The 11,743-nt window shown below is 52.5% G+C and overlaps 1 protein-coding gene across 1 annotated transcript; it reads left to right on the top strand.

Moving 5' to 3' along the window:
• Nucleotides 1-8,847: 8,847 nt before the first annotated feature.
• On the top strand, nucleotides 8,848-9,807 carry LOC132085549 (olfactory receptor 14A16-like). The gene has a single exon (XM_059491011.1). It carries the CDS (start codon nucleotides 8,848-8,850, stop codon nucleotides 9,805-9,807), a length of 960 nt encoding a protein of 319 aa, XP_059346994.1.
• The last annotated feature ends 1,936 nt before the right edge of the window (nucleotides 9,808-11,743 follow it).

The following is an 11,743-nucleotide window of genomic DNA, read 5'->3' as shown; positions in this document are numbered from 1 at the left end:
TGGCCATAGGCTAATAACCCTGGTAATTCCTTTTTTAAATCTATCCCTTTTATTCCTCGCCGTTCTAAATATGCGGCGAATAAATCGTATGCCACTTGCCTATCCATACCTATTAATCAGCGCGCGCTGTTGCAGCTCTCCAGGCTCCCGTGACACATATTGGCTTGACTCACCGTTGTGATCCTCAAGGGTGCTTCAAATTCTGGCACCGTCCTGGCTGCAAGGACCCAAACCCAACCTCCTCGACCGTGGCGTAATCCCCTTTTTCTTTTAATCCGAGAAAAAGGCAGAGATTCGGCGTTGCCCGCATTCTCCACCATTTGTCGACGGAAGGAGACCAGGATATCAATTTGATCATCACAGGCCCGATTTTATTGATCAGTACATCAGGTTAAATACAGTTCATAATGAGCTTCATACATATTGCAAAAGTTGAGCTCAGGATTGGTTAGTTACATATCAGCAACTACGCCTACTTCTGCATTCTTATGGTTCTACTTTTGATACTTTCTACATATTCTCAGGGAGAATCTCTCTTCCCTATCCTCATGTTGAGGCAAGGGCATTCTGTCCTTGCCTATCATTGGTCACCGACTGCTGATTTCTCCTTTCAGCTTACTGAATGCTGACTTCCCTCTCTCAGCTTGACCAGCGGCAATATATCAGTATGGCCTTTCTCAGCAAACCAATTATTAATAAATCTCTCCACACCCACACACTCACCATGCACAGGGCTGTGAAGATCTTTCCCCAAGTGAAGTCTCAGCCAATCTCTTCCCAATCCTGATTGCCTTCAGCCTGTCTCTGCCTGGCTCCTGTCCCCTCAGTGCCTGCAGGCAGAGCCCTCCGCCCTGCTGGGCTGGGAGAGGAGCTGGCCCTGGGAAGAGCTGTTCCTTTAAAGCTCAGCAGCACAGACAAAGCACAAGGACTTTAATGAGCCTCTTGGGACTTTGGTGTTGTTTACATCAGACTCAGTCCCTGAGAGTGTCTTCAAAAAACTTTTTAAGAACTCAAACTTAAATTGAAAATCTGAACTTTCCTGAAGTTTTAATACTCCCCACTGAGGAACACGACTGAGAAAGTGTCCCCAGGTTCCAGTTAGAGCAGAACACTGGAGGCAGTGATGACAGCTGGGGACAAACAAGGCAAAGATGTCTCTGGTGCTGAGCAAAGCTGGATGTGTTTTAGGAATGCAAAGGGCCTGAGCCCCAGCCCCTGGCCAGGCAGATGCTGTCCCTCCCTCCTTGCTCAGGGCTCTTCCCGGGATGGGCACTGGCATGTGGGGATGTGCAGTGCCAAGGGCAGGATCATGGGGCAGCCCCTGCCAGGCTGCTGAGCAAGGACAAGGAGGCAATGAGGCCCCAGGCCTGCAAGGGTCACTTGTCTCCTGCTCCTGCCTCAGGCCCAGGCCCAGCAGCCACGGCCAAAGTGCTGCCCAAGTTGGCTCTGGCAGGGCTGTCTTGCAGCTTCTGCCCATCCCTGTGCCCTGTGCAGCCCAGGCTGTCCCACGGTGTCCCTGCCCTGCACCTCTGTCCCTGCAGGCTGTCGGCATCCCCCGGCTGCCCCACCTGGCTGGGCCCTTCCTTTGCTGACAGCTCTGCCTCCTGCCTGTCTCTCTGCCTTTCCACACAAAGCTCGGGGCTGACCCAGACTCCTTCTGGGGGCTATGTTGCACCACAGCCCTGCCCTGCAAGGGAAATTCCTTTGTCCTTCTGTGCAGTCTTGATCTCCTCAGTGGCAATTTACATTAAGTTTTTCCATTTTTCTCCCTGTTTACTATTATATTAAAAGGATCCACCATCTCTGAAAGCTCGCTTCAATCCCTCTCAGGGCTCTCCTCTGCTGTCCTCAGTCCCCACCCCACTGAGCATAGAGCTCCTCTGTCCCTGTACAGTGCTCGTGTGCTTGAGACCAGGGTGCCTGGACAAGAGGCGCAGTTCTTTTCTACAGGAAGGAAACCACAGAGCCCCAGAGTTTTGAAGGCCAATCAGACGCAGCCTCAAGGAGGCCAAGGCCAGCCAGACCTTTTTGTCTTCAGAGCTTTTGTCTGGGAGCAATCCTAGGATAGACAGAGTTTGGGACACCAAATCCCAGTTTTTCCATGAGCACCTGGACAAGAAGGACAGTTCTTTTCCATAGGAAGGAAAGTACAGAGCCCAAGTATTTCACAGGCAGGTGAGAGCTGGCCCTCAGGAAGCCAAGGGAACCTAGACAGTCCTGGCAGCTTTTGTCTGGGAGCTATCCTTGGATATAAGGAATTTTGGAGGCAGATTCCCAAATTTGGCCAGAGATGCCTGCATCAAAAGATGTTTTTTTCAGTGGAAAGAAAAGCACATCCCTCCAGTGTTTTGAAGGCAGATGAGAGGTGGCCCCCAAGATGCGAAGGCCATCCAGAGGAGTCTGTTCTAGCAGGTTTTATATAGAAAGAATCTTTGGATTTAATCAAATATGAAGGTAAAAGCCTAATTTTGGCCATGAACACCTGGAGGAAACGGAGAGTTCTTTCCCACAGGAAGGAAAGCACAGAACTCCAGAGTTTTAGGGGCAGATGAGAAGCAACCTTCAACATGCAAGATCAGCTGGACCAGTCAGGCCAAGCAAACCAGACCTGCTTGGGGCCGTGCAGCACCACAATTGTCCCTTGGTTCCATAAGCCCCCATAGTATCAAAAAAGATCTTTGTTTTCATGAGGCCCAGTGACATCACAAGCAGAGGTCTTGGTTTTGAAGATGTGGGAATATGCTCTGAGCCCAGTGCCCATGGTGCTGGTCTCTTCCTGCTGAATTTTCTTGATGAATTGGCAGACCACTTGTAGGAGAAGGGCAAGAAGGCAGGGATGTTGCAGGGAATGCTCCAAGCGCGGTGCCAGCAGGCCCAGCCCAGGTGGGGATGGCTGCAGGTACCTGGGCTGTTCTGCGGAAGAGGCCACGGGCGGGGTCCTGCTCCTGTGTGCACTGCACGGCTGCACCTGGCAAAGAGCAAGCGCAGCCAGAGGTGAGGGGCTGCGGGAGAGGCCAGAGAACACAGTCCAGCCCTGCGCTGCCCAGGCAGGGACAATCCCGGGATGTCCCAGGGGATGGAGCACGGCCCCTGTGGGGTGTCTGCCCGGCCCCTCTTCTGTCCTGTCCATGGGCATGGGAATGGATTGGGTGGGATGGGATGGGATAAAATGGGGCGGGATGGAATGGCGCCAAGTTGGCTGCGGGCACGAACCCTGTGGCCCCACTCTGCCACTCACCCTCCTACGGCAGCTCGAACGGCACCATCTCTTTGGTTTCATGTGCTGGGGCAGCTCCAGGGCCTTTTTCCTCCTCTTCCCCCCAGGCCACCTTGGGCGCTTTCAGGGGTCTCTGCTCCATGATAATGACTGGTTTTGTGTGGGCACCTGCTGAAGAGAAGCCTCGGGAAGGCCACGGGTCACCAAGTCCTGTAGTCTGGCCTCGAGGTCAGCTGCAGGAAGAACGCCCAAGAAAGGCTCCAGGTCAGACAGGAACGAGTGCACTGTGTGGGGGCTCTTCATGGCACCGCTCTGTCCCGTTCTGCCCCATTGTGTGTTCCCAGCACCTGGGCAAGCTTCTATTTCCCACGTGTCACAAAGGGCCCTTGGTCACCGGGTTCCGTTCCATGGCACAGAGACGGTGCTGCAGCGTGCCACCCAGGGCCCTTGCACACACTGCCTTCTGCCCTGGGCCTGCCCCCCAGCCCAGCCAAAGTGGCCCAGCTTGGAAGGAATCCCTGGCCCCAGGTGTCTAAGATAGCCCACACAGGATCTTTGGGAAGGGCTCAGACCATCAGCAAATGCTGCCCAGCTCTGCCGGCTCAGTCCTATCCTCATATCTTTCCCTGAGAGCACTTGAATTTCTAAATTATAATCATTTGAAGGGAGGGGATTTACCTTTTCCATTTCAGAGAAGCCTTCTGCCTTCATTAGCAGATACCTCTCTCTTAAACCAATACAATTGTTTATCATCTTGCAGATGCGCAGTTTCTGGGGAGCCCCGTTTTACACCAGGGACCCGGAGAACCATTCCCAGCAATTGGGAAAATCCTAGATGGTCCATCCACCCATAGATGAGGTCTCCAAATGTGCCCCGAAATGTGGTCCAGCTCTTAGAGGCCTAAAAGAGCAAGTCCAAGTGACTTGATGATATTTTTTGGCCCAGAAAGCCCTGCAGCTGATGGCACACTTCACAATCAGCAGGGGACACAGCTAGGCCAAAGTCCAGACCTCTGCTGGGAGCCTTTCTCCTCAAATACCCTTCAAGCAGACCTCCATGCAAGTCAGTTGGGAAGGTTTCTTCAAATGATACATTTCTGGCACATAACTACACAGGCTTATGTGAAAGATTCTAAAGCAGCTGCTGTGGAGTCAAAGAGCCAGCACTAAGAGTCCTTGTCATCTCTTTGTAGCTAAATCCCACTTTGGGGGAATTGAGGAAGTTTGGAATGAGCTAGAGAGCAGACCTCTGAGTGTTTTAGATGATGCCATTGCTTTTTCTTCTCTTCTACATAGAGAGGAAGGGTGAGTTTGGCTCACATCTCCACCGCATGGCTCACAAGGCGCACAAGACTTGTAGTTAGAAGAGTTTTGAAGGATTTCTTGACCAAGAAGACACTGCCAACAAGGATATTGATGTTTTGCAGGGAGTCCTTCAATATTTCGTCTTATGGACTCATGCTACAGTGTAAGCTTCCTTAGCCAATCATGTTATGACACACAAACCTAAGCACTGCATCCTAAGCTTCTTGTTTACCATTGTAACTACTTTTGTATTTTCTAGATCTTCAGCCCTAAAACTCTAAACTTTCCTCCACTTCAACCTTCCTCCCCGTGTCTCTGCTATAATGAACTAGAAATCCACATTCTCGTTTCCAGCACTTAAGTTTGGAAGCCCTTTCCAAGGTCTCCCATCAAATCCTGTGTTTAATTCTAAGCTTTGCTGACATGACCAAAGCTCTGAGATTTCCCTGCATTTGGGTTTCCAATAACACTGATGCTGTTAGTTCCACAGTACCCAGGGTCCGTCTTGCAAGTCAACTCTGGCAGGACCAAGGCGGCTGCCAGGGGGCTGCTTGTGGCCTCGGACAGCCCATTGCCCATGGCTTGCCAGTGCCCCAGCCCCTCAGGGGCTGCCCCAGCCCGGCCAAGCTGCCCGGCAGCAGTGCCGCAGCCCCAGAGCAGCTTGAGAGCAGCCCCATCCAGAGGCACCTGGGAGCCCTCAGCAAGGCAGCCAGCAGCACACGGGCAGGAGGACACAGATGGTGCTTCCTGCCTGGCACAGGGCTTGTGGCCATCTCCAGGCACCACTCTGGCAGGGATCCCCGCAGCCCCGGCCCCTGCCCACTCGCTCTGTCACAAGCACAAAGGCTTCAGCAGAACCACCAAAGGCCAAGGGGCCATTTTCCCTTGCCCACTGCACAGTGGGCAGCTGGCTGAGCATAAGCACCCTTCTCCCCCTTCAGGGCCTCACCTCCTCTCAGCCTGCTGTGCTGCTGAGCTCCCTTTTCACCCTTTCCTGCCTCTTAACCTGAAGACCCTGGGCAGCAAAGGAAAGCTGCTGGCAGTGTGTGTATCATAACGCATTCTAGAATTTATTTATTTACAGTAGTCTACAATATATATTAATAGATAGAATTATGTATACGCTGTAATTTATTTATTCACAATAGAGATAAAAAATTGAAAAAAGAAAAGAAAAATCTTAAGGAAAAGGCAGATTCCCGTCTGTCTCAGGTGTCCCCAGCAGACAGAGCCTGCAGGATCAGCTCTTTGCAGTCCTCCAGCAGCGCAGCCGGCCGATCCTCGACAGACAAGGCCAGTGTCCTCCATGCCCTGCGGAGCTGATCTTGCAACCTCCTGAAGATGGAATATTGCCCACACTGTATTGCTCGGAGGACATGCAGTGTTTCAAGTGCCAGCTGTGACATGTGTGAAATAGAAAGCTGTGTTTCCTATCAGGTACAAACAGGCAATGTGTGTATTTGTGACTGCGATATGTGTAGAGACCAACAATGGGACACTTGGGAATTCTAATAATAACTGGGGAAAATAAAGCATTGAAGAAGGCCTTTGAACCTATCTTTTGTTTGCAATTAACCTTGGTTGATTGAGGAGCATTTGAATTAAAGCGTTATGGATGTTGCTCTTTGCTTGTAGTTAATCCATAAAGAGTTCTGGAATAATAACCTTTTGAAGTATAATTTTACAATATTGCTTGTATCCTTGAAACTGTAGCTTTGGAATATAGATAAAGGAAACATGCTTATCCCACACCTTCACAAAACAGAGAAAAGGAGCTTGAGAAAGGAAGATGAACATCAACTCAAGGATTTATATTTTCAACCAAGGACAGCTGGACATCACTGTTATGAGATTTATAGTCCTTGCAATTAAAAGGTGGACACACATCTGGGGAGCTGGACTTCACCAGATGGGATTCGTCTTTCTTCTTTCGGAAACCGGACCACCACTGCCTGGGGATACTCCTTTAGGGATTCATCCTGAGAAAAACTAAATCACAATAGTGTATAGAATTGTGATGTAAAAAATTGGGAATAGAAACTGCTAATGAGTAAAAATTGGAATATAAACTGCTGAGAAAGCTTATAAGGACCCCTATAAATACCTGTAACCCTCAACTGTTGGTGTGCAGTTGGAGGGAAAACTTCCCCCACCGTACCCAGTGCTGTATTGCTCATACATTACCATATTAAATAATAAATTGATTGCTGCTTAAATATTGGCCTAGTCAAACTTCCTGTTTATAAGAGAAGCAGGGCAGGGACACTGTAGCACAGCCTGGGCTGCAAAGGGATGGGCAGCAGCTGCAAGACAGCCCTGCCAGAGCCAACTTGGGCGGCGCTTTGGCCATGGCTGCTGGGACTGGGCCTGAGGCAGGAGCAGGAGACAAGTGACCCTTGCAGGCCTGGGGCCTCATTGCCTCCTTGTCCCTGCTCAGCAGCCTGGCAGGGGCCGCCCCATGCTCCTGTCCCTGGCATTGCACATCCCCACATGCCAGTGCCCATCCCGGGAAGAGCCCTGAGCAAGGAGGGAGGGACAGCATCTGCCTGGCCAGGGGCTGGGGCTCAGCCCTTGGCCCTTGGCATTCCTCAAACACATCCAGGTGTGCTCAGCACCAGAGACACCATTGACTTGTTTGTCCCCAGCTGTCATCACTGCCTCCAGTGTTCTGCTCTAACTGGAACCTGGGGACACTTTCCCAGTTGTGTCCATCTGTGGGACTCATTAAAACTTCAGAGTTCCAATTTAAGTTTGAGTTTGTGAGAAGTTTTTTAAACACTCTCTCAGGGACTGTGTCTGATGTAAACAACACCATAGTCCCAAGAGGCTCATTAAAGTCCTTGTGCTGTATCTGTGCTGCTGAGCTTTAAAGGAACAGCTCTTCCCAGGGCCAGCTCCTCTCCCAGCCCAGCAGGGCTGAGGGCTTTGCCTGCAGGCACTGAGGGGACAGGAGCCAGGCAGAGACAGGCTGAAGGCAATCAGGATTGGGAAGACATTGAGCTGAGACTTCACCTGGGGAAAGATCTTCACAGCCCTGTGCATGGTGAGTGTGTGGGTGCAGGGCAATGTCCCCTGTGCTCCTGGAGGGATCTCCTGAAGCCAGCACACCCCACAGCCTGGGGGATGTGTCAGGAGGACTCTCCCAGTTTCTCTGTGGCACAGGAGGAGGAGGAGGAGGATGTGCTGCAGAGCGGGGCTGCCCTGGGTACCGTCAGAGGGACAGGGCAGGACGGCTCCTGCTTCCAAGGACAGCTGCAGGGGGTGAAGCTGGGGCTGCAGCCAGGGCTGCCCAGAGCTGTCCTGCCTGGCAGCTCCTGCAGCCCTCAGGGCTCTTCGCCAGCCCAGGGCATGTGCTACCTGCCAGGGGCAGCTCTCAGCCTGCCTAGCAGTTCCCCATGGACACTGCTGGGGAGAAGTTGGAGGTGGAAGGAGCCACCCCCATCAGGGCAGATTCCTCCTGCTGTGGAGTTGGTGCTGCATGGCCAGGGCTGCTCTCAGCTTTCTCCTAAAGTGAAGGGAAAGGGGCTGTCATCTTTGGCTGTGTCACTGACACTCCTGCACTGTCACCCTGGGCATCCCAGATGGGCCTCAGATCTCCTTCAGAAAGTGCCTCCTCAGCCTCCTCTCCCTACAGACAGCAGCACCACCACCTTGGCTTGCAGCATCTCTGTTTGTCTGCCTGCCCTTAAGGCCCGGCATCCAGGGAGATGCCCCTGGGCAGTGCCCTGTGCTGGGAGGGGTCTGCAGGGCAGAGCTGAGCCCCCAGGGCTGGGCTGGGATCTGGCAGCACAGGCAGGGACAAGGCTTGGATAGAGAGAAACGGCTCCCAGTAGGCACAACTCCAGGCAGCAGAGATCCAGGCCAGCCCTTGGTATCCCTCCATGTCCAGCTGCATAGGTAAAGACAGAAGAGTTGGAAAGATTGATTTTGAAACTGGAGTCTTCAAAAAAAGCCACTTTTTGTTAAGTGCAATTTTAAATTGTACATCCTGTAGTAGAGCGAGGGGAAATGAGCAAAGGGCAACTGTGTTGGCCCAGCAGTTTTGAGTGCAGTGGGGCACTGGGAGCCTTGTTTTCCCTCAGGGCTCCCCAGTGTTCAGCCTGAGAGCAATGCTAAGAACAGGACTTCTGTCCCTTCTAAAAAACACACAGTTACTTTGTAGCCCAAAGCTACACTGAAAAAAAAAAAGGTAAATGAAATTTCCCCAAAGAGAGAGAAGAACTTTTGAGTGCCTGTGTAAGAAAATAGCATAGCATTCACTCAAGTTATTGTGTCCAAATTGTCAATGTTGTCTTTGAACAGCTCAAAATGTCCAGAATCAAGAAATGTGCAAAAGCAGCTCCATCAGTCACTTCCTCCTGCTGGCATTGGCAGACACGCGGCAGCTGCAGCTCCTGCACTTCTGCCTCTTGCTGGGCATCTCCCTGGCTGTCCTCCTGGGCAATGGCTTCATCATCAGTGCCGTAGCCAGCAGCCACCACGTGCACACGCCCATGTTCTTCTTCCTGCTCAACCTGGCCCTCAGCGACCTGGGCATGATCACCACCACTGTCCCCAAAGCCATGCACGATTCCCTCTGGGAAACCAGGAAAATCTCCTACACTGGATGTGCTGCTCAGGTTTTCTTCTTTGCCTTTTTCATGTCAGCAGAGCTTTCCCTTCTGACCATCATGTGCTACGACCGCTACGTGTCCATCTGTAAACCCCTGCACTACGGGACCCTCCTGGGCAGCAGAGCTTGTGCCCACATGGCAGCAGCTGCCTGGGCCAGTGCCTTTCTCACTGCTCTGCTGCACACAGCCAATACATTTTCCCTGCCCCTGTGCCATGGCAATGCCCTCGGCCAGTTCTTCTGTGAAATCCCCCAGATCCTCAAGCTCTCATGCTCCAAATCCTACCTCAGGGAACTTGGGCTTCTTGTGCTAAGTGCTCTTCTATTTTTTGCTTGGTTTGTGTTCATTGTTTTCTCCTATGTGCAGATCTTCAGGGCTGTGCTGAGGATCCCCTCTGAGCAGGGACAGCACAAAGCCTTTTCCACCTGCCTCCCTCACCTGGCTGTGCTCTCCCTGTTTCTCAGCACTGGGTTTTTTACCTACCTGAAGCCCCCCTCCATGTCCTCCTCATCCCTGGATCTGGTCCTGTCAGTTCTGTACTCAGTGGTGCCTCCAGTACTTAACCCCCTCATTCTACAGCCTGAGGAACTAGGAGCTCAAGGATGCCTTAGGAAAACTGGTGACTGCAACCTCAGAAGCAATAAATTCTCTTTTCTGCTACAGAGCCTTTAGAATATAACTCTTTACAATCTCAGCCTTTTTTTCGCTGTCTTTTTTTACCGTGGTAACTTTTTCAATTGTTGTAATATTTCTCACAAAATATAAATGTGAGAAATAATATTTCTCCCAAAATGTAGTATTACTCTTTTCATTCCTACATTAATATCTGCTTTTTTTTAAAAACACGAAGACTTGCAAGAGGCTTGGTCCCTTGGCATTTAAATAAAAACAAGTGCCTGCCCCAACCTGTTTGTCCAGGATTCTTCCTGAGCCCTTCTCTGTCCCTGCAGGGGCAGTGCCTGTGAGCAGGGGTGGAGGGTAGAGACTCCCAGCACAGCAGCACAGCCAGGGATAATGGCCCTGGCTCGTCCCCCATCTGCTCTGTCCAACTGCACCCTGTCCTTGCCAGCCCTGCTGTGGCTGTAAGGCCGGAGTGCTCTGGCAGCTTGGTCACTGTCCTGCTGCGTGTCCCTGCTGTGGCCACAGGCAGGGCCAGGCCGTGGGCACTGCTGGGAAACAGCTGGGCTCCGAGCCAGCAGCTCCAGCAGCAAAGGGGATCTCCTGAGGGCAAGGCAGGGAGGCTTTGCTCCCCTCCAGAGCTGCTGTCAGCAATGTGCTCCAGGAATGCCCTGGCACAGCAAAGCCCAGTGCCTGGGGCAGGGGGGGAGTGTGCAGGGGGGTCTCACAGCAGTGTCCTGGCACAGCCAGAGCTCCAGGCATGGAACTGAGGCCGCAGCAGAGCAGGGCCTGGGCTGTGTCTTTGTTCTGGGGCAGCCTGGGAAGGTGGCCCAGGGCAATTGTCCCACACCAGGCCCTGCAACCACCTTTGCCAGCACTGGCCTCTCCCCACCTGCAGGAGGTTGTTTGCCCCTGCATGGAGGGACACCAAGTGACCAGGCCAGCAGGCCATGTTTGCTCTGTGCTGAGGAGATCTCAGCAGTGCATCGTGTGTGTGAGGGGAGATGAACCCCAGTGAGCACAAACATCATCAGCAGCACCTGGGGCTGGCCCAATTCCAGTGGCACAAACAGGGCCTTGAGGCCACTTCACTCTGAGAGTAACGACCTCTGGGCAAGCACCTGAATCCTTTGCTGGGTTGTGGTTAGGACTGCACGGAGAGAAATATCCCAGGCAGGGAGGTTCCCGGGGAAAAATGCCCAGGGCAGCCATGAAGTGCACAAAGGGACATTGGATAAAGTGAGGGTCTGAGGGGAGAAATCAGAGCTGCCTCCCTTCTGAACCAGCCCGAGGACCTGACAGGGCTGTGCTGTGTTCTGGGCACTGAGCTGACACTGAGGGAGGTGTAAAAGGCCTTTGGTGTCAGGGCTGTTGAGAAGGCTGGGCAGCATCACTGTGGGACCTCTCTCAAACCCCTTGGAAAGGCCAGAGCCATCCCAGAGGGTCCTGGGCACTTGGGAAGGGCAGACATGGAACCAGTCTGCAAACAGGGCAGGGAGGGGCACTGGGAGAGTCACAGCCTGGTCAGGCTCAGCAGGGAAGGGGATGTGGCAAATCCTCCTGCAGCCATTCCAGGCACTAGTAGGACAGGGCAGGGACTGCAGAACCCACGTGGGAGGGAAAAGAAGAGGATGTTGTGTGCCCAGACTTCAGCCAGGCCTGGGACAGGGTCTGCTGTGGCCTCCTCAGAGCCAGACTGGAGAGAGCTGGGCTGAAAGAGTGGAAAAGGGGCTGGAGGAACAGAGTCCTCTTGGCAGCCATGCCCTGGTGACATCCCTCAGTGACCAGCCCTTGACCACCACTGTGGAATATTTCTGTCATCTCTAAAAGGGCATGAAATGTACTTTCAATTCCTTTGTGGATGCTGCCAAATTGCAGGGAGTCTGTGACTGAACTCATCTCATTAATAGTGACTGCAAAATGTAATTGGGCAAGATGACTGAGTTGGGGAAATTTATCTTGCCATCAGGTGCCAAGCAAGCCACAAGGA

This window comes from Ammospiza nelsoni, chromosome 31, assembly GCF_027579445.1.
Source record: "Ammospiza nelsoni isolate bAmmNel1 chromosome 31, bAmmNel1.pri, whole genome shotgun sequence".
NCBI classification, from domain to species: Eukaryota; Metazoa; Chordata; class Aves; order Passeriformes; family Passerellidae; genus Ammospiza; species Ammospiza nelsoni.
This window is presented reverse-complemented; position numbering and strand designations above follow the sequence as displayed.

Excerpts from the sequence above, each read along its gene's own strand:
- LOC132085549 (XM_059491011.1), top strand. The coding sequence starts at position 8,848 with ATGTGCAAAAGCAGCTCCATCAGTCACTTCCTCCTGCTGGCATTGGCA.